This window comes from Marmota flaviventris, chromosome 15 (genome assembly GCF_047511675.1).
Source record: "Marmota flaviventris isolate mMarFla1 chromosome 15, mMarFla1.hap1, whole genome shotgun sequence".
NCBI lineage: Eukaryota > Metazoa > Chordata > Mammalia > Rodentia > Sciuridae > Marmota > Marmota flaviventris.
Genome location: NC_092512.1, coordinates 45,432,282 through 45,459,572, shown reverse-complemented (window position 1 = coordinate 45,459,572; position 27,291 = coordinate 45,432,282). Strand labels below are relative to the sequence as shown.

General features: G+C 32.1%; 1 protein-coding gene across 6 annotated transcripts in view; it reads right to left on the bottom strand.

Moving 5' to 3' along the window:
- Positions 1 to 27,291, bottom strand: part of Nbn (nibrin) — a 36,449-nt gene that overhangs the window by 6,235 nt on the left and 2,923 nt on the right. For 2 of the 6 annotated variants that reach the window (XM_071602251.1, XM_027948563.2), the window contains exons 2-14: positions 25,618 to 25,751; positions 23,606 to 23,754; positions 23,018 to 23,177; positions 20,637 to 20,740; positions 18,153 to 18,270; positions 17,408 to 17,601; positions 11,556 to 11,653; positions 9,489 to 9,618; positions 7,311 to 7,586; positions 5,668 to 6,118; positions 2,562 to 2,630; positions 1,454 to 1,609; positions 544 to 657 (exon numbers count right to left, since the gene is read on the bottom strand). In XM_071602251.1, coding sequence (XP_071458352.1) covers positions 544 to 657; positions 1,454 to 1,609; positions 2,562 to 2,630; positions 5,668 to 6,118; positions 7,311 to 7,586; positions 9,489 to 9,618; positions 11,556 to 11,653; positions 17,408 to 17,601; positions 18,153 to 18,270; positions 20,637 to 20,740; positions 23,018 to 23,177; positions 23,606 to 23,754; positions 25,618 to 25,751 — 2,153 coding nt within the window. Of the gene's footprint in view, positions 1 to 543; positions 658 to 1,453; positions 1,610 to 2,561; positions 2,631 to 5,667; positions 6,119 to 7,310; positions 7,587 to 9,488; positions 9,619 to 11,555; positions 11,654 to 17,407; positions 17,602 to 18,152; positions 18,271 to 20,636; positions 20,741 to 23,017; positions 23,178 to 23,605; positions 23,755 to 25,617; positions 25,752 to 27,291 lie in introns of those variants that run through there. The other 4 variants (XM_071602252.1, XM_071602254.1, XM_071602255.1 and 1 more) reach the window with 4 other exon arrangements.

Genomic DNA, 27,291 nt, shown 5'->3' with positions numbered 1-27,291 from the left:
TGAGAAAATTGCAGAACTGTTGAAACACAATTTCTAGATATAAAAAGGACATTTCATTTATATATTACATCATTGATATATATAATTTTCCATATGAATATATGGCCAACCTTTTAATTATTATTCTTTAGTTTCCTTTAAGATTTTTGTGACTTAAGTCTTTTATCCCCCTTTACATTATATTTTCATCTGTTTAAGTCCTACTTTTTTTAAGCAATAAAAATAAATCTAGGGGCTGGAGTTGTAGCTCTGTGGTAGAGGGCTTGCATAGCACATGTGAGGCACTGGGTTCAATCCTTAGCACCACATAAAAATAAATAAAGGCACTGTTTCCATATACAACTAAAAAAATTATATAAAAATAAATACAGAATTCCCTTAAGGAAATGTCACAGATTAATATTAATACCCTGTATTCTAGAAATACATTTTTGAATGACCTTAGGTCACTTAAGTTTGGTTTTAAGAAGAATCTGCTCTAAGAAAACCGCAAAGGACTTGAAATGCAAGTCAAAAAGTTTTGAGGCCTTATTTTGTACAAACCTCCATTTCCTGCTTAAGCCACTCTTCTAATTCTGTATTCTTTCGAGCATGGTGAGCTATCAGATCTGATCCTCCAATGATGTGTGGAAGCTTTCCTGCTCCAGGAAATATGACCTGTTAATAATAGCAGTGAGGTTAAACATGTTAGTAAATTAAGATGACTATAAAAAAAAGATTAAAAAGCAAAAATTACACAATTTTCAAAGATGTTAAGCTCCTACAAATGAGACAAAGGAAACTGTTATTGGACTCATCTGCTTTTACCTGTTTTTTTTCTCTAGTTATTTCTCTACCATATCAAGATTTAGACATATCACTGGAATTTATGTATTTAAAAGTTTTAGTTTGTAGTTTTTATTTACAAATGGCCTTAGGTTATCATCTAGCAATTGAAGCAACCAAAGTGAACACACACTATAATTTAAAGCACTGTATTTTGTTTCAAAGATTTCAAGGTTTACACCCTTTCTAACACTGATTAAAATTTTAAGTCTTTTCAAAACTTTTCAGTTTATAGTTCCTTATCAGGGCATTTTGGAGATGGAAACAATTTATACTTTCAGTTGACATTTTAGTTGTTGAAAAACAAAGGGGTAAAAAAAAAAATCCTATGTAAACTTCATATCAAGTACACTGATATTATTGTACTTTAGGAAATAAGTAATAAATCCTTAGTATTTATGGGACATGCCAGGTAAATAGCAACCTATAAAGAATTCAGTCTTGATAAAATCTTTGTCATTTTAGGTGTTCTATATATTATTAGTTTAGTCCTTCTTATTTTTTTTTAAAGTGGGAGAAACCAGCATCATTTTTCAACATACTGTTTTTATTACTATTTAATGCCACTGGTATTTCTAAAAACATTTCAAACATTGCCCTCTTGTGACACAGTTAAAGAAACACCTACCTTCTTGAATTTCTTGAAATTCTTTATTTGACCATAATCATAATTTACCACACATGGATCTCTGCAAGTGGAATTATTAACCACCAATGATCTAAATTCAGTCAGTAACACCTTTCTTGGAAGCATCTCACTATTGTCCTGAAGGTCATCACTGTTCTTAAATGGGGTTAAAATGGATAAATTAGAAGAAATCAGAAGGAAAAAGAAAATTATTTGTTATTTGGGTATATACAGAAAAAAGTTAAAATACTTGAAAAACAAAACAGTAAGAAGGGTTTATTTCTTGTACCTGAATTTTGTATTTGAAATCAAAACACCTATTTCAAAACCAGAAAATGATTCTATAACTTTGAAAATATTCTATATGTTCTCATCTATAAACTGTTGAAGTCTCAATAGTTTGTTATTTTTTTATATCTCAAAAAAATTAATCATTAATTCTGAATATAATACCTTATTAAATGAGGTGTTTTTTTTTATTCTAGGTCAATAGTTACTAAATCTGAAGATTTTTCCTGTTATCATTCAATTGTTCAGTGGTCAGCATTGTTAGAGCTGCTGAAGGCTAACCATCTTAATTCTTTTAATTGCTGAACTATATAATTCATATGAAAGTTGCCACCATGTCTAAGATAGTCACAAACAGGAAGAAAAGAAAAACGGGAAAAGCCAGAAGAAAAGGATCATCTGATAGTGATAGAATATAAGAAGGACCTCAATTAAATAAAAATGCCCTAATTTTTTTGGAATTTATAAATATTATATTTATAAATCTGTTATTGAACTTGATATAACAACAACCCCTCTAGAAAAGCATTAACCTCATCTTACAAACAAAGGACCTGAGGTTCATAAATGTGAAAATGGCTTGTGCAAGGTCACTTATCTCTGCAGTAGAGAAGAGAATTACACCCAGGCTTTTCTTTGCACTACACTATATCATGATTATAGTATGATTTATCCATTTCCAGAGGAGGCACAATCATGAAATAGTCCAGAATTTAAAATTCAAAGCAATTTAATCCTAAGAATATAACTAATAAGATTGATGATCCTTGTAAGTCAAATTTTCATGAAAATTACATCAAATATAAAACAATTTCCTTACAGATACCTCTTCTTTAGTTGACCATAGTGATTCTTTGAGCTCACATTTCTTCCCCATTTTGTTTTCTTGCTAAAAATTAAAATAAAAAATAGTGTTCACAGAAGTTATTAATAAAATTTCTAAAAACTTTGAGATATTCATACTGACCCAGCCATATGACCTTCAAGTATATTTCCTAAATTATGAGATAAAAATAAAAATAAATGTAAGGATATTTTAGTATGAATATTGAAGCAAAGAACTGGAAGGTATCAAAATTCATATAAATTATGTACATTGAGAATAGTCAACAATAGGAACATAATATAAATTAATAAAACTGCATTAACAGTTGATTCAAACTATACAAAATACCAACATATTTTATGGTTGTCTGTGGATGGTAGGATAACCAACAAATCATTTCCTTTTATTGATGAGCTTTCATAAATTCAAATTAATTCTTAAAATGATAAAAAAGAAAAAATTAAAAATAACTTCCCATTGAGTAAGGTTGGTTAACGGCATTAATGTTAATTTCCTGGTGTGATACTATACTGTAGTTGGTTAAGCTGTCCAAATAATTAGGGAAAATGGGATGAGGTTATATGGGATCTCTTTATATCATTACTTAAAACTGCAAATGAATTAGCAATTAAATAAAGAGTTTTTAAAAATAACTTACACCAAAAGCAAAAACAGTTTTGTACCTAGATTTTTATTAAAATAAATTTAGTGCTGGAATGTGATGATTTAACTTTTAATATGTCCTAAAGTGTGTTATCATCAAATATCTATTTGTTCTCCAAAGTTCTTGTACTATATTTTTCATTTAGAATGTCATGAATTTTGAAACAGTAAAATAAGATAAAAGAAATTATGTTGTAGGATCATAAGCAAAATAGAATAATCATGTTGCCTGATATTATATATCATATAAACCTTACATAGTAAATGAAAGTTCTTTTCTGGTCCAGAAAAGACTGTTTAGTGGTACCCATGTCAAGAGTGCATAGTGCTTTGTTCTTTTCTTTCTCTGTCTGTGCTCTAATGACTAATGCCTGGGGTGGGTAACAATAGCTCTGGGACAATGTGCAGTCAATAGTGAAACATCCATTAGTGGTCAGACAGGATGGAGCAAAGAATTCTGTGATTAACTAAAACCACAACCATTTCCACACAGATCTGTGTGCAGTGTGATCCGGGGACCAATTTGGCACAAAATTTAAGGAAAAGGAAATTTAAGGAAAAGGAAAACAAGTCCCCCTCCCCCTCCCCCCGTCCCCCCCCCCAAAAAAAAAAAGACTAAAAAAAGAAAATATCAAAGAAAATCAGAAATAAACACAGGAGGAAAGGTTCTGTAAGGAAAAGTAGTTTACAAAGATGTGGTCAAAATAATATAAATAGGATCTTTCTTAAGACTAAATGTTTATAATATTAAGCAACCTCATTAAGTAGATGAGTTCCAGGATTGTAAAAGGTTGTGACCCTTGTCTTCTTTGCCCATTATATATTTTTAACAGTGACCAGGATGTTTGCAGTGTGATTAAGAGGGAAGGGGAAGAACGTTGCTCTTGTGGGACAGGACTGGTAATTTCAACAGTGGATTGTTATAAAGCAAGGCTGAGCCTCAATTCTTGTCTCTCCCACATCAACCTATCTACATTTCTACTTTTCTACCATGTTATGACACGGGACTAAGCTCTTACCAGATGTAGTTATTCAACCTTGGACATCTAACCTCTGAAACCATAAGCTAAATAAGCTTCTTTCATTTATAAATTACTCACTCAAGAATTCTACTATAGTCAGGGAAAATGAACTAAAACACCCAGAAGGTAAACTTGATGTCTGGAAAGTAGAATGTCAGAGCCAAAAGACAAACAGCTAGGAAAGGAGTTTGATTATCTACTTCTGGGCTTCTTATATAAGTAAAACAAACACAAACAACCTCCCCCTCCCCCAAAATAACCCTATCTTATTTAAGCCACTAATTTTAGAATTTTAAAAAATATCAAAAGAAATCTCAATTAGTGGGGCTGGTGTTGTGGCTCAGTGGTAGAGTGCTTGCCTAGTTCACATGAGGACCTGGGTTCCATCCTCAGCATTACATAAAGATAGATAAAATAAAGGTATTGTGTCCATCTACAACTTGAAAAAAAAAGAATAAAAAAAAATAATTCTCAGGATTTTAGCTCAGTGGTAGAGTGATTGCTTAGCATGTGTGAAGCACTGGATTTGATTCTCAGCACTGCATATAAATAAATAAATAAATAAATGTCCATCAACAACAACAATATATATATATATATATATATATATATATATATATATATATATATATATATTTTTTTTTTTTTTTTTTTTAAAGAATTCTCAATTAACACAAGAAGGAAATTTTTTTTTCTGGGCCGGAAGTCAGATGTACTGAATCAGGATCTGTAAGATTTTTGGTCTGGGAATCATATTTTTAAAAAGCTTACCAGGTGACTCTAATGCACTTAGTCCGCAAAAGGACATTTAGAATTCACATTTTGGTTTCATCAGTTCTGTGTTCTGATCTAATGAGTTAATCAGTACAGATAGTTGGTCAACTTACTGATACACGAAATAGAAAATAATATGAAGAGCTTTCTTAGCTAAAGTAAGATAAATTACCAACATTCATGAAAACTAGAAAAGCACATTAAAGAACAAAATTTATAACAAACATCCTAGTGATGTCATACATGTTTTAATCTAAAAATTTACTTAGTAGATAAAGTGCTCTGTTCTACTAACTTTCTTCTACTTTCTGTGCTGCTTATTCTTTTAAAACATCCACTAACTTACCAGCATGGCTGAAAATCTTTTATAACAGTATAGCCTAATTTGGAAGTCTACCAAAACAATCATGTATAATAGTTTTATTTGTTTTTATTTATTTTATCCTGCTGCATAGCCACTGTATTTTTACACTTATCTTACTGAACAGCAAATTCTTACACTTCATACTGGGTGTTCAAAACATTAATTTCTTTTTCAAGTAGACACAATAGCTGCTCATACTGTTAATACAAAATCTAGAGTTGTTTTTAATATTCTAAGTTACTATTGGCAATAGCTTTCATTTAAAAATGTTACTTACAGATATTTTGCTGCTTTCTGGTATTGTTTCATTATTAAAATTATTATTTGTTTCTATATCCATCCTTAACTTCTTTCTTATATTGAACTCTTCCTCTTGTTTTTCAACTTTTACTTCACTTTCTAACTCTGGTTTCATGCTCTTGAATAACTGTTTTGATATTTCATCTTCTATGGCCAAATCATCAATTTCTTTTCTTTTTTTAATTGATCTAAGGTTTTCTGTAGAAAGAGATTTATCAGAAGAATTTTTCACACTGGATTCTAAATCTTCATCATCTGTAAATAAGTTATTTGATTTTTTGTCCACAAGCTCATTCTGAGATAGATTCTCCGCCTCATTTTTCCATAGTGAGAGTGTAGCAGGTTGTGTTTGTTCTAAAAGAGAACAAGACATTTCTATTCTTGCTGATTTGGATGAAGACATTTCTTGATTTTCTTCATCTCTTTCCCTTAGATTTAAAAAAAAAAAAAAAGAGAACAAAACCAAAAGATTAACACAGCTACATAATTTTTCAAATTTGGCACTATTCACCACTCACTCCATTTAATTCACAATGTAATCCTGATTTTATTAACAATATCACTAGAAATCAACAAATAAGCATTTGAAAATAGTACCAAATTCACATACATTCTGTTTTGATAGGAATTACAGGCCCTATAAATTATCCACCCTAAAGCAATGGAGAATTCTATCTTCTTTGCTGAAGAAGAGTCAGATGTTATATCAAAGTGAAAGAAAAGGGAGATAAATGCACAAAGGACCTACTGCCAGGAGATCACAGCTTAATTTTATAATGTAGGGAACTTGTGGGCAGGGAAAAATTAAATTGGGTATATATTCCTATGAGTTAATGGGAGGTGTATTCAAAATAATAAACAAGAGTGGCTAAATCTAGAACATGGCATAAACTGTATACTGCATATACTATGTGAATCTATCACTGAGAGTATTCTATACAATACTATATTACTCACTCAATAAATACTGAAAACTTTGTGCATGCAAACTGTATTGAAGTCCACAGAAGACACAGACTTGAGTATCTACTATCTAGAAGCTTAATGAATTTATAGTGTATTAAAGAGTTAAAGGTGATGTACTATTAACAGTAATGTCAGGATACTGGGCACACAGATTATTCAAGAGGTTTTTGTAGTAACTTAGGTGATCAGAGTTTGAAGGAGGGAGCTGACAACACAAACAGATGGCAAGGGAAGGACTGATAAGCCACTGAAAATAAGGATCAACAATATTCATTTGGGAAGACAGAGGAGAAATACCAAAGATTATATAATAAGGTAAAATTTTATTTACCTTGTGAGAGAGATTATCAAGGGAAAAAAAGCAAAAAAGGTGATTTTGGAATGCAGGTGTGGGTAAACTCTTCTTCAAAAGAAGTGCAGCAAACAAAACAGCAGATAAGCTAAGGTACAGAAGAAGAAAGATGAAGAAGAATCTGTTTAATGGTCTTAATAAAGGAAGAAATTAGGGCACTTCTCAGAGCGAAGGAGCTAGGGGGCCAGAGCTTTCCAAAGGAGCACACTAGAGCATAACAGACTCAAATACTCTACTACAGTAATATAAAAAATGCTAATTTTTTTCAGAGGCACAAGAAAAAAATGTTATTAAAAATATACCTTTTTTTGGCACATGGTTGAAAGTAGTTTTTGATGGAGTTTGTCTGCTGCTGTTGAGAAGACCAATCTCTACTTTTATTTACACCTAGGAATTTGGTTGGTGAAAGCTGATAGTTTGGGACTTTTGTCCTAACCAAAGTATTTAATACTATATTGTTATTATTGGAGCTTGTTTTGGAAGGTTCCTGTACAGTGAATGTTTCTTGTGAAAGCATTCTGACTTCTTGTTCCATCTTGGAGATACTTATTTCTTTTGGCCTTTCATTCAAAAACATACTGTGGAAAAACAAAAGAACAGAAGGTAAAGTTCATAGCAACTTTTATGTAGAAACAAAGATCTTTAAATAGTTCTACTGTAATATAACTTTATAAGATTATATTTAGATAATAATTTGGGCAATATATTATCCCAAGAAAACAGCTCCTCTGTCATCTAAGTGCCTTGAAAAAGATTGGTATCTTACTCTTCTTCATCCCCTATAACACATATATAGAGGCATATTCTACCAAAACGACTGTCAAGTAAACAAGGAATATCAACCTAGTATCCTATTATAAATGAAACTAGGTGATAATACCAGGTGATTTTTATTTTGTTGACAAATTTTTTTTAGTATTTTTATGTAAAAGTACCTTCATAAAAACTGGAAAATTATAATAAACTCCTATTATTCCTATTATTATAGTGTCACATATAATAGGGTATTTAGATCACTTTAGATGAACTGATATGATTCTATCCAACCTTTAAAAAGTTAAATCTGGACAGAATATAAAACATGAGGGTAGTAAAAACTAAAATAAATATGATCTAATATAGTGATATCATTAAGTACATTAATATAAATACTTCAATATGGAATATTTGAAATACACCATTGTAAATGAAAAATAGTATAGAATACAAAATAGCTAATCCCATCCATTAAAAAACAAAACCAAACCTACAATCCCTCTTCAAATAACCACTGACATGGACAAATATTAATAACTTCATGGACAAATATTAACTATTCAGATAGTTAGCAGACCCTATCAAGTATCTAAAAAATTAAAAGTAATATTTAACTATACAAAATCATAATACAAGACAGATATACACATGGTACCATCTCCATCTTTTTAGGGGATACATTCCAAGACATTTCTATAAATGCATGAAACCAATGGTAGTACCAAACTATATAAACATTTTTCCTATACATATACAACTAAGATAATTTACTTTATAAATTAGATAAAGAGACTAAAAACTAGTAATATAATTTATGACAGCAGACTCTGATAAAAGTTACACAAATAGAGTGTCTCTCAAAATACTGTACTCAGCTTTCTTGTGATGTGAGATGAATAATGTTTATGTGATGAGATGAAGTAAAAGATGAATAATGTAGGCATTGTGATGAAGAGTGAGGATACTATGTAAGGATTACTTAGACAGAAGTACTGCAATACCAAGACAGTCAGTTTGATAACCATTATGATTACCAGTGACCAACAAACAGATGGGTAGCATATTGAGTGTGAATTTCCTAAACAAAGGGATGATTCACATCCTGGGTAGAATGGTAAAAGATTTCATCATGCTATTCAGATACAAATATAATTTAAAACTTGCGAATTATTTATTTCAGGAGTTTTCCATTTAATATATTTGGACCACAGTTTACCACAAGTAACTAAAACTGCAGCAAGTGAAACTGCAGATAGGTGGAGACTACCAAGTTTCAAACTTACTTCACCAGTTATAAATGAAGTACTATAATTCTTTTAGTTTTCCATGCATGTTTGTAAGGTATGAAACAAATTATCCTATGACAGGAATTAACAAATTACAGCCCATAGGCCAAATCAGGTCTGTTATTTCTTTTTGTAAATGAAGTTTTATTGGAACACAGTCACATTCAATTATATGCTGGCTGTCTCTGACTACTTTCATGCTACAATGGCAGAGTTAAATAGTTATAATAGAAGCCAGTGGCCCACACTGCCATATTACTGCTGGTCCTTTACAGAAAATTTGTTGATTCCTGTCCTACGGTATGATTTTTCCTGGCATCTCATACTCCCAGACTTTAACTCCTAAGAGATGACTTGCTAAAGATATTGACTTGACTTCTTGAATATTCTATTAACTTATTCATAAAATAGCAATAATTTTTAACAAAGAAGCTTTACCATGTATCTGCTTGCTCTGATTCTGTGTCAGCTACATATGCTGTAGTATTCACTGAAGCCACTGGCATTAGTTTTTTATTGACTGACAAACCTTGTGAAAGGCTGGGTCCCGGAGTCGTCGTCTTTAATCCTATAAATCATAAAAGTGGAAAGAAAAATATCACAACTACTAGACACGAGATGGACATTTGATCATTTAAAATTGTTAAAACTGTGCCATGCTGAGAGGATTAATTAGGTAATATTGCACCTGGTTGTCTCTAGTCAGTGCTCCCAATCATCTCACACTATCATTTCTCCAAACTTCAAACATGAAAACACAAGCGCTTTGTACTGCAGTGTAATAATGTCTTAACAGGTTTGACCTAAGAGTCAATTTGAATTAATTACTTGCTATATGACCACTGGCTAATTTCTTAAACTCTCTGTACATTAGTTCCCTCATCTATAAAATACATATGATATCCTCTTTCTTCACAGGATTATTTTGCAAATTAAACTGTAGCAATGTATATAAAATGCTAACTTTGGTATCTGCACCTCAAAAGACAGCAGTTATTATTACTACTAATAATTATTAATGACCTACACACCTAATTAATTCCTGGTCATTAGGCCCTAAATGGTTCACTTCTTCCAAAATGTAGCTTAACACATTCCTTATCCATTTAAATTAAGATTGTCGAACACTCAGAAGGTACATGGCCCAACTGCATAGGTGCCATTGGATGGACTACAGTGTAAATGATACTCCTGCCCCCAGGTAGCAAATAATGATATGATACTGTTCTCTAACTTGTCTATTAGCCAAAGTCCAATAACTCTTCATGAAATAAATATAGAAAGAAACCAGAAAGCAAATAAATGTGCACAAGAATCAGACTGAATGCTTTGGTAGCTAGGCAAAGAAGAGGCAGTGATTAGAGAGAAAAAATGAAAATATTTCTAAGGTAAAAAAGCAAGAAAACAATAGAGGAATGATCTTTATAATGGCAGTATCAATTTATTTATAAAAAAGAGATAAAAGGCAGAGGAATATACACTCATCCTTAATTATCCACAGATGATTGGCTCTAGCACTTACTCTCGACTCACCCCCACCCATGTATACTAAAATCCAAAATACTCAAGTCTTATATAAAATGGTATAGTACTGCATAAAACCTATACACAACTTCCTGTATACTATAAATTAACTTCTGAGGGCTGTGGCTGTGGCTCAGTGGTAGAGCGCTCGCTTAGCACGTGTGAAGTACTGGGTTCAATCCTCAGTACCACATAAAAATAAATCAATAAAATATTGATTTTAAAGTATTGTGTCCAACTACAACTAAAAAAATATTTTAAAAAGTATGTACATGTTCAGTATAGATAAAATATTTTTGTTTCCCAAATATTTTTGACTGAAGAATTTTTGTTAGAATTCTCAAATGTACAACCTGGGTAAACAGAGGGCTGAATATAATAAAGGAATAACAATGATCATCTCTGAGTAACTCCACAATAGCCACAATAGCTTTCTACTGATAACCTTACTTCTATTTTGGACCCCTGTAATCCATTCTCCACACCAGAGTGATCTGTTCCTTCTGTGTGGGATTCTATGCCAGATTCACACATAATTGCCTTTTCTCATCAATCAGGCTGCATGAAGCTCAAATGTCACATCTTCAGTGAGATCTTCTCTGACTACCTCTCTAAAACCTGTTTCCAGTCACTATCACATCACCTTGTTTTGCCTTCCTCTTTATACATGGCCCTATCTGGAATCATGTGTATGTGTTTTTCTGCTTGTTCACTATTTGAATCTTGACCTTTAGAGTAAAAAGTTCACAGGAATAGTGCTGTTCTTTACTTTATTCACAACTAGAATCTTCAACATCTTAGAACAGTGATTAATACACAGCAGAAATACTTATTGAATGAAAACAAATGAATACACTGTTGAGTTTTAAAGGAAAGTGAATACAGTCATACCTGGCAGGTATAACTCTAAAGTACATATAATCTATCATCAATGTACATAATAATGTTGCTAAGAAACCAATAAGATAATGCTTTACTTACCTGTATTGGGTTGGCCCCGAGGATCACAGTAATTTTCTGTAGTCATGAAAATAACTGCCAATCCAATTTCTGCTTCAGGAATAGGTCTAAGACCTTGCCTATTAGAAAAAAAAAATAGTTTAAGCATAACAATATATTAAAACAACTTTTATTGAAATGGTGTCAAACTGAATCAAATTTTTTATCCTCCCAAAGTCATATCAGAATTTTATGGTATGAACAGACTCTGAAAATACATAGGGCACTAGCTTAATCACTGGGAAACATTATCAGGGCAGGTCCATCACCTGTTAGTAACTCAGTTAATTTCGCTTGTAAACTAAGGAGCTAGGGGAAAGAATACATATCTTAATAGTTCTAAAATTCAATAATTTTCAGAATAAAAAGAGTAATACACAGATGAAATAACATGAACATTTTTTTAAAGAGAGAGAGAGAGAGAATTTTTTTTAATATTTTAATATTTATTTTTTAGTTTTCAGCAGACACAACATCTTTGTTTGTATGTGGTGCTGAGGATCAAACCTGGGCCGCACGCATGCCAGGCGAGTGCGCTACTGTTTGAGCCACATCCCCAGCCCACAACATGAACTTTTAAAAACAAATTTATGATTACTATGATTCTAAGATAAAACTTAATAGAGAAGAAGAAGAGGAGGAGGGAGAGAAGCACAAATAACTATGTGTAAGTTACATCTATACATGTGTATAAGTTTAATAAGTTAAGTCATTTTACCAAATTTATATATATTAAGATATCTTAATAAAGGAATCTTCTGACGAATTTATTTTCTTTTGTTCTGTAATATGAATGACTGATTTTATAAAACAAGGAATATTCAATCAAATTTTTAAAAAATATTTCTTTTTAGTTGTAGGTGGACACAATACCTTTATTTTATTTCTTTATATGTGGAGCTAAGGATCGAACCCAGAACCTTACACATGCTAGGCGAGCACTCTAACGGCTGAGCCATAACCCAGCCCTATTCAATAAAATTTTAAAATAATTTTTAAAATTTAAAAATTTTTAAAACTGTACCTAAAATTTTAACAAAAAGCTACATAATGTCTTTTAATACTCATTGTAAAGACATTTTATATGGTTGTATTAGTCTAAAATACTTAACATGTTTTTTGTGTGTACCGATTCAATTATATGTGCAATCATAACAATACTACACTAAAAAAACCAAGATTTTTAAAAAGCATCATAGCCTGGCTGGGCATGGTGGTGCACTCCTGTAATCCCAGTGGCTTCGAAGGCTGAGGCAGAAGGATTCAAGCCAGCTTCAGCAACAACAAGGTGCTAAGCAACTCAGTGAGACCTTGTCTCTAGATAAAATACAAAATAGAGCTGGGGATATGGCTCAGAAGTTGAATGCCCCTGAGTTCAATCCCCAGCAACCCTTCCCCACAAAAAAGCACCATAGCCTGGAGCAGTGGCACACACCTATAGTCTTAGCAACATGGGAGGCTAAGGCAGGAGGATACCAAGTTGAAGGCTACCCAAAGCAACTTAGCAAGAGTCTGTTTCAAAACAAAAATAAAAAGGACTAGGGATGTAGCTCAGTGGTAAAGGTTCCCTAGGTTCAATCCTCTGTACCAAAAATAAATAAATGAATAAATTAAAAAATTTCAAATCAAAATACTAGTAAAAACATATAGATATATTTTTGATCTATGAATAGATGTTATGAACAAAACAAAAAGAGTGCTGACAATAAAAGGATATTAATTTTTACTATATTAAAATTAGATGTCTTTTCTTTTTATCCCACTGCAAAAGGTAAGTTATAAAGTGGTAACAGATTTTGCAATGCACATAAGTGAAAAAAAGAAATATAACATCAAGAAAATAGAAAAACTTGCTATAAATCAAAAAGCACACACACATGGAAACCTGTATATGTTAACTGAAGCTTTATTGTAACAATAACTATGCACAAGGCAAACTTCCTTCAATGGTGAATGATTCAAACTATGGTATTCACACCATGGAATATTACTCAGCAATAAACAAGTATGAACTATTGATACAACCTATTAATCTGAGGATTTTTGCTGAGTGAAAAAAAGCCAATCCCAAAAGATTACATGCTCTTGGTTTTCATTTAAATACATTTTATTTAAAAGACATTTTATTTATTTAAAAGTGTTATACAAGGCCCTGGGTTGGATCCTCAGCACCACATAAAAATAAATAAATATAATAAAGATATTGTGTCCAACTACAATTAAAAAAGTAAATATTAAAAAAAAAAAAAAAAAAAAAAGACAAAGTGTTAGAAACAAGCCAGGCACTGTGGTGCATGCCTATAATTCCAGAGCCTCGGGAGGCTAAGGAAGGAGGATTGCAAGTTCAAAGCCAGTCTCAGTAAAAGTGAAGCACTAAGCAATTCAGACTCTGTTTCTAAATAATATATAAAAAATAGGACTGGGGATGTGGCTCAGCAGTCGAGTGCCCGAGTTAATCCCTGGTAAACCCCTGCCCTGCCGTCGAAAAAAAAATGTTAGAAACAAAATAAATAAGTGGTGGGCATGGTTTCAGGATGAGGAATGAATAGTGGGAAAGGAGATTTGGAGGTGGATATAGTCATAAAAAGACAATATGAGGGATCTTGTGGTGATGGAACTATTTTGTATGCTGACCCTGGTGATGAATATAGACATACATATGATAAAATTATATAACTAAATATACACACACCAATGACTAAAACTGAGGAAAATAAAAATAGGAAAATATAAACTTAGTATAAAGAATATTGGGTAAATTTGTAGTAAAAAGAAGAACACAGGGCTGGGAGTATAGGTCAATGGTAGAGTGCTTGCCTAGCATTTTCAAAGCCCTAAACTTCACCTTCTGCACAAGAAGAAAAGGGAAGGAAAAAAACATGATTGACAGAAAACTGGACAAGAGACATAAACAGGTATTTCACAAAGCAAGAAAAACAAATGTTCTATAAATGTGTGAAGAATTAAGTATCACTGGTGATCAGAAAAACACAAATCAAAACCACAGTAAGCAATGATTATAAATCCATTCACCTGGTAAAAATGAAAACATGACATTACCAAGTATTGAGGTACTGGGGTGTGAATTAGAACAAGATATATTCCATGCTAATATAATTATGTGAAAATGAATTGAACTGTCCTGCATAACTAAAAAAAAACTATTTAAAAAAGCCACAATAAAACTATACATTAAAAAAAAATGATATGCATCTAGAAGGATCTCTTCTATTGTGGGTAGGAATGTAAAATGAAAAACAAAGTTCAGCATTCATATAATCCTGCAATTCTAGTCCTAGAAATGTGCATGGGCACATTGTATGTACACATAACACAGACATTTTTTTGGTATTAAGGACTGAACTCAGGGATGCTTAACCACTGAGTCACATCCTCAGCTCTTTTTTATTTTGAGACAGGGTCTTGCAAAGTTGCTCAGTGCCCTGCTAGGTTGCTGAGACTGATCTCAAACTTGTGATCCTTCTACCTCTGCCTCTAGAGTCACTAGGATTACAGACAGGAATGGGCCACCATATCTGTTGGCTAGAAATATTTTTTAAAATTTTATTCATTTGTTCTAATCAGTTATACATGAAAGTAGAATGCTATTCAATTCATTATAAACAAATGTAGCACAATTTTTCATTTCTCTGGTTGTGCACAAAGTAGGGTCATATCATTCGTGAAGTAATACATGAACCTAGGGTATTTAAAGATGCCCATCTCATTCCACCATCTTTCCTATTCCCATATCCCGTTCCCTTTGCCCAATCAAAAGTTCCTTCACTTATCCCATGCCCCCCCCCGCCCCGCCGCATTATAAGATTAGCATCCAACTAACAGAGAAAACTAGAAATATTTCTAAAAGGAAATCTTGGGTCTATGGTAATGGCTAAGTGGCAGAGTGCTTGTCTAGCATGTAATGTAAAATTCCTGGGTTTGACCCTCAGTTCCATGTAAAAAAATAAGCTAATAAAACAAAATTAAAAAAAAAAAGAATCTGTACCAGTACCAATAGGGAAGGTACAAAAAATGATAACAGTGTTTAAAATTTTAAAAATCTGGAAACAAGGTTTCAAAACCAGATAACAAATCTGGGGGCTGAATAAATGAACTAATATATGCACAAAGTGAAACATATTCTACAATAGAAACAAATAATTTACAACATGTATCACAATACTTACAACATAACATTGAAATGAGAGAAAAAAAAAACAAAGATTACATGTAGCACAATAACCATTTTATAAAGTTAAATATAAGAGACATATACAAATCCATATTAGGAATACATTAAAAAAAACTATAAAACTACACAAAAGCAAGCAGGTAAATTGAGTGTGGTGGTATATGCCTGTAATCCTAGTAATTTAGGAGGCTAAGGCAGGAGGATTGTAAGTCTGAAGGCAGCTTAACAATTTAGCAAGACTTTCTCAAAATAAAAAAAAACTAAAAAGTGCCCCTAGGCCAGAACCCTAATAACATGCACACATACACCCACTCCCAAAAAGTACAAGCAGATAAATGAAGATCCCAGGATTCAGAATGATCAACTATCTAGCATGTATTATAAGTGGCAGATTTTAAAATACTTATTGCAGTATTAAAAGTAACTAATTATATAATTATTAAATCAAAAGATTTTATACTGTGTATGATTTGATGATGACAATGTATCATTTATAAATTCATCCAATTTTGTGCAAGCCTAGGAAACAGATGAGGGAAGGAGATGATAAAAAAAAAAAAAAAATAACTAGTAACAGGCAGAGTTCCCAAATTTAATCTAAGGTTCTCAAAAAATACAGTACATTTTTGTTGTAGTAGTAGATTGGTGTAACTTTGTTACAAAATCTACTTTTACAGTAGTTAATACATCTTCAATAAGTAAAATACTTACAGGACAGATGACTAAATTTTAACTTTTTATTTAGAAAAAAGCCAATTCCCATAATCAGAAGGACTTCTGGGAAAGGAAACATGTGTCTTTTGGAGAAAGCTGGCTGTGGACTTTCCATTTTGGGACTCAACTACTTTTTGCTGGTGAAAAGAAATTTAATCAACAGACTGCCAAGTCTGGTATTTCTATTAGTTTTTGGCTTCAACAATGCTAATATTATGATTAATAAAGAGTTTAAGGAAGTCAAGTGTGGTAGTGCACACTTGTAATTCCACTTCATTGGGAGGCTGAGGTCAGCGTATCAAAAGTCTAAGGCTAGCCTGGGCAACTTGGTGAGATCCTGTCTCAAAATAAAAAATAAACAGGGTTGGAGATGTGGCCGAATAGTGGAGTTAGGTTCAGTTCTCAATACCACAAAAGAAAAAAAAGTGTATGGAAACAAACACTTGATTGTAGCTCTTTTATATTCTCCTTCCCCACTATAAACACCATTCTAAGGTATGTGACATTTTCCACCTACTTACCCATAAGAACTCATATAAGATGGATAGAAATTTTATATGCATTTTAATTGGTAATAAACATCAAGGGGCAAATACATTTCAGCTCCAATTTCAGAAAAAAAATCACTTTCTGAATGTTCACTTTGCAACATATTCTACAGAAAAACTTAATATTACTTTATTAATTTAAAGAGAAGTTTCTACAAATTGTATAGTAAAAAAAGGCAAACAATCTTGAGATCAAGTTGTTATGTACACAGATATTCTATTTCTAGCATATCAAGTCACAATCAGTTCTTATGTATATTACAGGTTACATCCTTTATAATAATTCTTCTATCTGTTAAAATGAAGCACAATAAGGAAAATTACATATAAAATCTCCTCCCTGCATTTTTTCTCTTAACTAATGAAGAATAATTCTGTACCTTTGGAGCACATCCATAATTGAATGGACCCATTTTTTCTGAGAATCAGGAATTAAGATCTGTGTATTCGTTATTCCTATATCAACAACACAAATTTCAGGAGCTGAAAAGAAACTATCTTCTTCTTCATTTTCTTCTGTTATCAACCTAGCTTCTCCACCTCCAAAAATGACTGCTGAACTTAATTTCTTATGCTAAAAATGAAAAGAAACATTTAAAAAAGTGATGTAACATTCGTAGTTCCTTTTTTTTTAGTACATTCTTAATATGTAAGAATTTGATTGGAGATGTGAAGTAGAATTTGTTCTACTTGCTGAATAGGCAACTTGAGGTTCCACTTTGGGAAAATTCTTGGTTCAGCAGGTGTCTCTGCAGCCCTCTTAATAATTCCCTTGCCTGTACTTCATCACATTTACCACACAGTCTAACTTACCTGCATAATTCTCTACAACATAAACTCTTGGAATCTCCATTTTGGTACACAGAAGACATTCCATGGATGTTTACCAACTGAACAAGTTAAGATATAAGTTTTCTGTCCTCTCCAGTTTATTTATATAAGCTTAACTGGTAATAAGAAATACTGTAATCATACACAGGATTACCTGGTAGGTTCTGGTGCCTGGGCAGTTTTTTATTGTACTTCACAAAGCTACACTAAGCTCCCAAATGAAATGCTATTAATAACTATCATGAAAAGTATTAACGAGCCCTACTCTGTAATGTTTTCTTTGGGAAACGTTACCTGTTTGGCATTTAGAAATATAAATGTTTTCCCTTTGAAGATTTGTTTTCTCTCCTGTCGTTCTGATAGATCAATATTTTTACTTCCAATAGTTGGTTCATCAATAGGTGGGTAAAAACTGTAAAAATAATTAAAGAATACTTTATATACCACTCTGTATGTTTACTATTAAATTAGTAAATGATGTGACTATTTGATAGTAGAAAGACTCAATTTCATTAATACTATCTTAGTATTTAATAAAACAATTAAGAGTTCTATCTGGCACAAAATGACAAAACTCATCTAAATCCCTTTTTAAAAAATATGGTGAAAGGTGCCACATATTACAGCAGAATTGTCTTTATTTTCTCAAAATAAAAATAATCCAAGGTAGATAATCATAACAAGATATAAATTAAATATATATGATTCAAACAGATTACATGAATTACAAAAGGTTGAAAGTTTTGTGGCAGATCTCCTCCTATCCAAGTTCTACAAGGAAAACAAAGAAGGCACATAACAGTAGTTCGTTGCAAAAGTGAGGAACAATGACCTTGAGAAATTATGCTTTTTATAACTAGTTATAAGCAAGCCTGCTCTTTGCCCCAAGAGGGAGACATTATTTCATTTCTCAAGGTTTCTCACTATAAACATAACTGAGAAGTGGACTGTGTAAAGGGATGTCAGGGATTTATATTCTTGGCATATCTAAGAAGTTGGGGATGAATGCAAGAGACCCATGGAAAATGGGTCCACAGTGTTAACCCATTGATGTCCTAATAGTATCTTCCAAAAACAATACTTTTTTGAAATAAGGTAATATATTAAGCACTCCGTAAAAAATTAAAAGCAAGTCCTTTTCTAAGGAGTAATGTCCATATGTTCAGACATATAGAATATTTTAATAAATGTCCCTTGTTAGAATACAGATGATTAAAGTTAAATACTCCTTTTAAACAGAATCTTTTAAAAATGACTTCATCTACACTAGCATCGCGAGGATGGTTTATGAAATGAATTATCACAAATCATGTTAGGCACATGAAACTGCAACTGCTTTTTGATGATAGTGCAAAGATACAGATATAGCTGAACTAAACAGGACTGCACTTTTTCTTGGGTAAAAATATATTTTGCCTCCTAACTTAAATATAGGATTAGTAATCATGCTTTTGCAAAACTAAAGAAGCATTATTCATGTAATCAAAAGAGTCACTCAGGGGCTGGGGTTGTGGCTCAGTGGTAGAGCACTTGCCTAGCATGTGTGAGGCATTGGGTTCAATCCTTAGCACCACACAGAAATAGATAAATAAATATAATAAAATAAAATAAAGGTATTAAGTCCATTTACAACTAAAAATATAAAAAAAAAGTCATGTAAGTTTATTTCCTATAAACTTTGTATCATTTTTATCACTAGTTTCCTATCGTTTCTATAACTAATTAATGCTTTTAAATAAAATATTTTTTTTCTACCAGTAACTGAGTACCAAGAAATTTTCAACAAATATATCAAAATAGATCCAGAGAGGTGTAGAAATCTATTAAGGCAAATGATAGGCATTTTAAAATATTAAGAACCTGATCATCAATGCTCATCATCAAATATGGGCTAATATAATAGACTTTCCTGGTTAACAGTGAATTAGGCATTATTCAATCTTATAGTACCTAAAAACTCTGCCATATAGACTGTAATCTACTGACATGCATTTTTAAGTAAAGAAGTTCTTGTGCTATTAAATTGACTAACTACAATCTGAAAAATAAAAAGCCTAATATCTTCCTTCTCAAGGACAATATATATTACTTCTATGCATCACTAACATAATATAGAGGGAACAAATCTTCTAGACTGATGGTTCACAAACTTGACACAGCATCAAACTAATAATAAAATAAAGCTTTTATGAATCTTCCCATATATTGTTTCAATTAGCAACATGAACCATTTTTTTAAACAAGGTGACATTCTCAGACTTTAAATACTGTATACTCTTACTAATACTTTTAAGAACTCAGCTGGACAATTATAAGTCTCATTTTTGAAATGAGATAACTGAAGCTCAGAAGAAACAAGCTCTATGCTCAAGGCCATAGCTCTGCTACTATTTTTGTTCTGTGCTACATGGCTCCCGAAGACGGTTGCTGCATCATGCATTTTCAGGGGTTCCTCTTGCATGATGGAACATATGCTCTTCTGACCAAATCTCAAGGCCATTTACTCTCCTTCCATTTTTTTCTTTAAGTAATTAGTATTTATTTAATGTTTGTTTTATGAACATAAGAAACAACCAACAAGGAATTTGGGGAATCCTTTCTTTATAAGCTAACAACAACAACAACAACAACAAAAACTGCCATTAGCAATACTGAATTATAACAGCAACTATTACATACTAAAATAGTCATTAAACAGGGTATTAGTCTAAATAAAATCAGTGCCATCTATTTTATATGTCCTATCTTGTTATATTATATTTGAAATACATAATGTACCTTTCAATTTGTGGAGGCTGTTTCTTGGACTGAACTGCTTTCAGAAATTCAGTAAAATATTCTGGCTTTACAATTGGACGTCCACAGATGAGTGCACATATTGTCTAAAATGAAGAAAATATACATAAATATATATGATCATACATCAACTTTTTTAAAAAAATAAAATGTTTTAAGTTATAAACTAGAAAGAGACAGTTCTATATTGTTTTTCCTTTAGAGTCCTAAATTTATAAAGGAAGCACAATTTATAAAATGTATTTGGTTATTGCTTAGTTTTAGAATACAAGTTACTATAAAATCAACCATTCACAAATTTAATTTAATAATTGCTTTTGAGGGGGTGGTGGTGGGACATGTAACAAAATATCAATCAATTTAAAACATATTCCAATTTTAAAAACATTAAAATGTGAAAAGCATATTGTAGACCTAAAAAAATGCATCTGCTGCAGAGGAGACTATTAAGAAATAAATAAGCCTCAAATCAGATACAGTCACAAACTCTGAAAAGATCTGAAACTATTACTATGAGCAATGGAAATGAAAATGCAGAAGACTGGGCATAAATCTATGAAATAATACAGCAAGAGTTTATAAGGATGTTATTAATAACAAAGGGTCTGGCCTAAACAGGGACAAGCAGATATAGGGCACATCTCAAGAACAGAATCTGAGATACTAACCTCTAATATGAATGAAATAAATAACTTATAGCATGAAGTAGTAATGTGCAATTCAATACTGGATTGAGTAAACCATAACTCATGTGACTCCTGGAAAATTATTTAATTGTTCCATATCTCAATTTGTACTTCTAGGTTCTCTTTTGGTTTTAACATTCTATAATTTTAACAATATAAGTTAATTTGCATTTTGGAAAATTTTTCAAAAAACAATACAATGACCATGTTTTCTTTTTTGGCATATGATTAATCAGAAATATGGAAAAAGATAAAAAATATTGAAAAAAGTCTGCAAACCATGTTAATGTCTAATAGAGAAAGATTCACTATTCAGTTCTGTCATGGAGTCAGTATAGTTTCTCAAGATAATCTAACTGCCTTTGATCTTGCTTTACACCTACCACACAAGTGTATGATTGTTTACTCCATTTCCTTAAGTACCTTTATTATCTTAATGGGGATTTCCTGGAGCCCATACTCAAATATTCCAATCACAGTAACAGTATATTCCTACTATAAATTAATAGACATTCTGATTTATGAATCTACCATCTGTGGGTTTATTTGTATAAATTAGTACTACGGAGGCTATTCATGTGCTGAATATATGAATCAATTTCATAAACTTGCAACAATGAAAAATTCTTGATGAGAGGTATCCCCAATCAAGGTACAAGTTTAACTTGAGGTTTGATCTAAGCTGCAAGCCTATGACACTTCTTTAGAGTAATGCTTATATTTAATTGTATTAATTATATTGAACATTAAAATATTTTTGAATCATCTCTATATAGATATTAACCTAAAACAATCCCACATATCTATAGTTAACCTGTTTAAAAGGAGACGAATCACCTCCCAATGTCATTCTTCAATTAGATTTGGACATAAACAAATCTGAGGAAGATGCAAAATCTGAAAACATACCAAAATATATTACTGTTTAACATATAATCAGCATCTTCTAAAGGTACACATCTACATATCTTTAGGTTGTGAAGATTTATTAATGTAAAACTACATAAAAACTTAAAAAGTCTTTGTGATTAGGGCCTTAAATCAAATAAATACTAAAATACTAAGAGAGCTTCAAATCACAAAATGATATCAGAAACTGGAGGAAGACAACTTCACAGAAGAGACATGGCATGCTAATTTTGAAAACGAGCCTCTTTGCTTTTAGACAGCACAAATTATGAACTCCATTAAACTTCATGGTGAAAGGATAACACAAATCCTTTTGAAAATGCTAAATCAAAATCTGAAACCTAATTTTATGTGCTTCTGCTTGTCTCAGATAATAAACAGGTTATCCAAAAAGCCATGCGAACCTAAATAAAGCCAGGGAGTGGAAATATACAAATCTATGACTAAGAGATATGATAGTTTCAAAGCAAATCTTTTTCAAAGTCTGTGTATAGGTACAGGCTAGATGTGGTGGCGCAAGCCTATAATCCCAGCAGTTTGGGAGGTTAAGGCAGGAGGATCACAAGTTCAAAGCCAACCTTAGCAACTTAAGCAAGGCTCTAAGCAACTTAGCAAGACCCCGTCTGAAAAAAAAAAAAAAAAGGGTGGGTAATGTGGCTCAGGGATAAAGTGATTCTGGGTTCAATCCCTGGTACTGAGAAAAAAACCAAAAAGCTTAGTAGGTGAGTAAGCTTAGGTTTATAGAACTTAGAAAATTTTAACACCTACTTTAATGGTAACTTTAACTGACATCATAACAAGGTGAGTACATTCTTCTGTCCAGTTGTTTACAGTAAGTCCTCCAAGTTGCAATATAGCTTGATTTAAAGCAGTTTTCCCAGAGACATCTAAACAAGAAGAGCATGCAACCAAAGGCTCATATTCTACTCTGTAAGTGAAAATAAGTTATAAAAGTTCTATTATTATAGTTATAGACATGGCAATTTTTAGAAATTTAAACCTTTAAGCTCACATCACATTTTTATGTATCATTAAACTTTATAACCTATGAAATTATCATTTCCTAAGTCTTGAGTTCCAGTAAAGATAAAATGATCAAAGTTAACATTATACTTTCACCTATGTCAAGCAACTGAACTCCCATTATGGTTCTCAGAGCCTGCACAAACTGCCATTCACTTTTATCACTACCTATGATTGACAAATGTATAACCACAAGGGTTCACTACTGTGCTAGGAACTTAATTATATTGATACCCTGTTTTCAATTCATTATCCATAAATAGTCTTATCTTTTAGAACTATTTGATATAAAATAAAACTGTTCATTTTAATGTCAAATTTAAAACTTCTCACCTGAATTTACTTTCAAATACTCCAAAGGTAACCCTATCTCCTGTCTTCAAAGTTTGAGAAAGGCCATTCTGCATTTTTTCCTCATTAACAAAGGTACCATACTTAGAATTATCTTTTATCGTTAATGTAGGGATTTCATTTATTTGACTCTGAAAAAAAAAATCAACAAATAATTTATAGTCTTTTACCACTCAGAAATTCAATTTTCAAGGAAAGGATTTCAAAAGATGAATAACTTTTTGAACAAGCAAAAGCTAAGTAGACAATATAATTTAAGGTTGCCTTCAGGAATAATCACTGAAGTGGCAATTAATAATTTCTTAAGAAAATTTCTTAAACCCAGATTACTGCTTTTATAACATATATTGGCTTTTTTTAAAATCAGTGCAATTATATTAATAATCCTATGTTACAGGATTTTCCTGACTCTGATTTCACACATTTTAGAAGTTTTTGTTTTGGGACAGTTTGTTTCACATATAATATGTCAGTTTCATTTCCAAAAAATTCTTTTTTCCTTTTTAAATGATCAAAATCACATTGTAAAAACTGGTCCAATAAGAATAAAGAGTTAAAAGCTAGAGTTTCTTACTTATAGTAATAATTTACTTTTTCTGTAGGAATTTCAATAATGTTTCTCTATACCTAAAAGAACAGACACAAAACCAAAATATCACAAAATGAAACCAGTTTTTGCTATATGTGGTCACTGCTCAAAATAATGGATTGCCTTTTTTTAGTACCACAAACATTATTGTGAGCACAGGTATTTATATACATTTCTCTTTTCATACATTTGTATCCATGGTTGTGATTAAATAAATCACAAGCGATTTGTGTTATTAAAATAAATCATCAAGGGGCTGGGGTTGTGGCTCAGTGGTACAGGCTTACCTAGCATGTATGAAACATTGGGTTCGATCCTCAGCACCATATAAAAATAAATAAAATAAAGGTATTGTGTCCATCTACAACTAAAAATATTTAAAATAATTAAATAAATAAATCACCAAAGCTATTCAAAGGAGCTGTGTGGCATACTTGAGAATTATCTTTCCTTGTACAATAAAATGATTTTTACTGTGAAATTTTGTTTTATAAGGGAAATGCTTGTGTCCATAGGGAGAGTCATGAAGGTCCAATCATTCACTGTTCTATTCCTAGACTTGGTATGATGACTGATACACATTACCCACTCAATAAATGTGCTGTAATTTGGATCTGGAGTGCCTCCCAAAGGTCTATGTGTTCAAGGCTCAGTTGTCAGCCTATGGTTCCACTGGGAGGTGGTGGGATCTTTAAAGATGAGCCTAATGAAAGGAAGTATGTCCCTGAAGAGGACGTTGGAACCTTGGCTCTTGCTCTTTGTGCTTCCAGGCTGCCATGGAAGTGAGTAGTTACCTCCACCAAGAACTCCTACCATAATGTACTATGAGGTAATGGGTCCATGGCAATATGGCAAAGCAACCATGGACTCAAACTATGAGCCAAAATAAAACTTCTTCTCTTTAGATTTCATCACAGTGATAAAAAGCTAACACAAAATGTTAAGAAAATAAATACAAACATGCTCTACTTCCTCTGAGTTTCTAAATCACTAAGAGTAAGTTACTAACACAGAAACTTCAAACACAAATATCACTGGTACCACTGCCAACTATAAGGATTTTTTTTTTTTTTTGTAGTATTGCTAATTAAATGCAATGTTAGCCAAGTGGTCTGCCACAGGGCAATACCCCCATCCCAAATTATAAGTACTTAATTTTGTTAACATTAAGATAAAAATCCAGGGGCTGGGGTGTGGCTCAGTGGTAAAGCGCTTGCCTAGTACACGTGAGGCACTGGGTTCAGTTCTCAGCACTTCATATAAATAAATAAAAGTCCATCAACAACTTAAAAAAATCCAGTTCTATGAAAACAAAAGGTCCAATGAACTTTCATATGCACCAAGATAATCTGTAATGATTTCAGTTGCCTTACTTCAAACTAGTGAAATAAAATTAGTAACATACCAGATTGGTTAGAGAAAAGTTAGCTGTTAACACAGCATGATTTCGACTGATTGACTGATCCTCTTCAATTAAAATGGCACAGTTTTTCCTTCCAACAATGTACTCAATACCAGTCAAAAGTCTGTATGGTTCTCCTAAGCAAAAAAAAAAAAAAGAAAAAAAAAAAGTAAATTGAAGACACATGTGTAAATACACATACATACATATACGTGTGTACAGAAAATGTGATGTCAAATATTTAAATAAAACTTTTGATGTTTAAATGTTAATCAACTTTGTTTATATCAAACTTGTGTTTTCTAATAAAGCCCCATAAAGGACAAAAAATAATTCCTAAACAGATGAAAGGCTATATCATTTTTCTAAAGGGAAAACAATATTGAAAGAAGTAAATGTTCCCCCTAATTAACTTATACATTTAATGTATTACCAAGAAATCATAATATTGTGTTTGGAACTCAATTACATAGATTCAAAAATTTATTAGGAAAGTATGTTTAAAAGTAGCCAAGAAAAATTTGAATAGTATTACAGGAACTTGCCCTATCAGACGGCAATGTATGCCATAAAGCCATAGTAATTAAAAGGTATGAAAGTTACAATACAGCTATACAACTCCTGGTAAAGTCAGCATGCCCTGCATACCCATGTTCACTGTGGCACTGTTCACAATAGCCAAAATAGGGAATCAGCCTAGGTGCCCATCAAGAAATGGATAAAAAGAAAATACAGTATATATACAAAATGAAATTCATTCAGCCGTAAAAGAATGAAATGTTATTTGCAGGAAAATGGATAGAAATGGAGGTTATCAGCCAGACACAGAAAGATTAAGTACTACATGTTTTCTCTGATATGTAGAAACTGGGCGGGGCTGGGAGAGAAAGAAGGAAAGAAAGAAAAGACCTGAAAATAGTAAATGGACTGTCAAGAAAGGAGAAGAAAATAGGAGGGTATTAAAGAAGGTTGACAAAGCATCACATGTGTAGCCAGGTGTGGTGTACACCTGTAATCCCAGCAACTCAGGATGTTGAGGCAGAAGGATCACAAGTTTGAGGCCCATCTGGGCAACTTAGTGAATTAAAAAAAAAGAAGAAGAAAATAAAAAGGGTTGGGAATGTAGCTCAGTGGTAAAGTGAGTTCTCTTCCTAGTACAATTAAAAAAAAAAAAAAGATAATGCACATATGGAAATGCCACAGTGAAACCCATTAATTTGTACAATTAATAAAACTAAATGATTAGAAAAAGCCTTCAAACACAAACAGGTACATAAAATGTCTGAAATGGATTAGGAGTAAATAATATAGATCAAGGCAATAAATTCTGGATGGGATTCAAGTGCAGATTTGGGGGAATTCTGTTTTTATGTTAAACATAGCATCAATAGGAAATGATTATTAGTTTTAAAAACACATTGTAAATCACACATTGTTGGAGTAACAGTATGTTGGGGATTTGTGAAATTTAGCCTGGGAGCAGGGGATTCCATTACCACAACTGTAGGATGATTAGAGCAGTTATATTAGACAAGTTGGAAAGGAGCCCAGGAAAGCCCTGAACTCCATTCTGGAAAGCAGTTTGGACTACATGGCCTGTTAATCAGATTCTTAACCTGGATAGTTTCAAGGAAAAACCTTTGTTGTTTACCACACAACACAAACTGGATTAGGGAA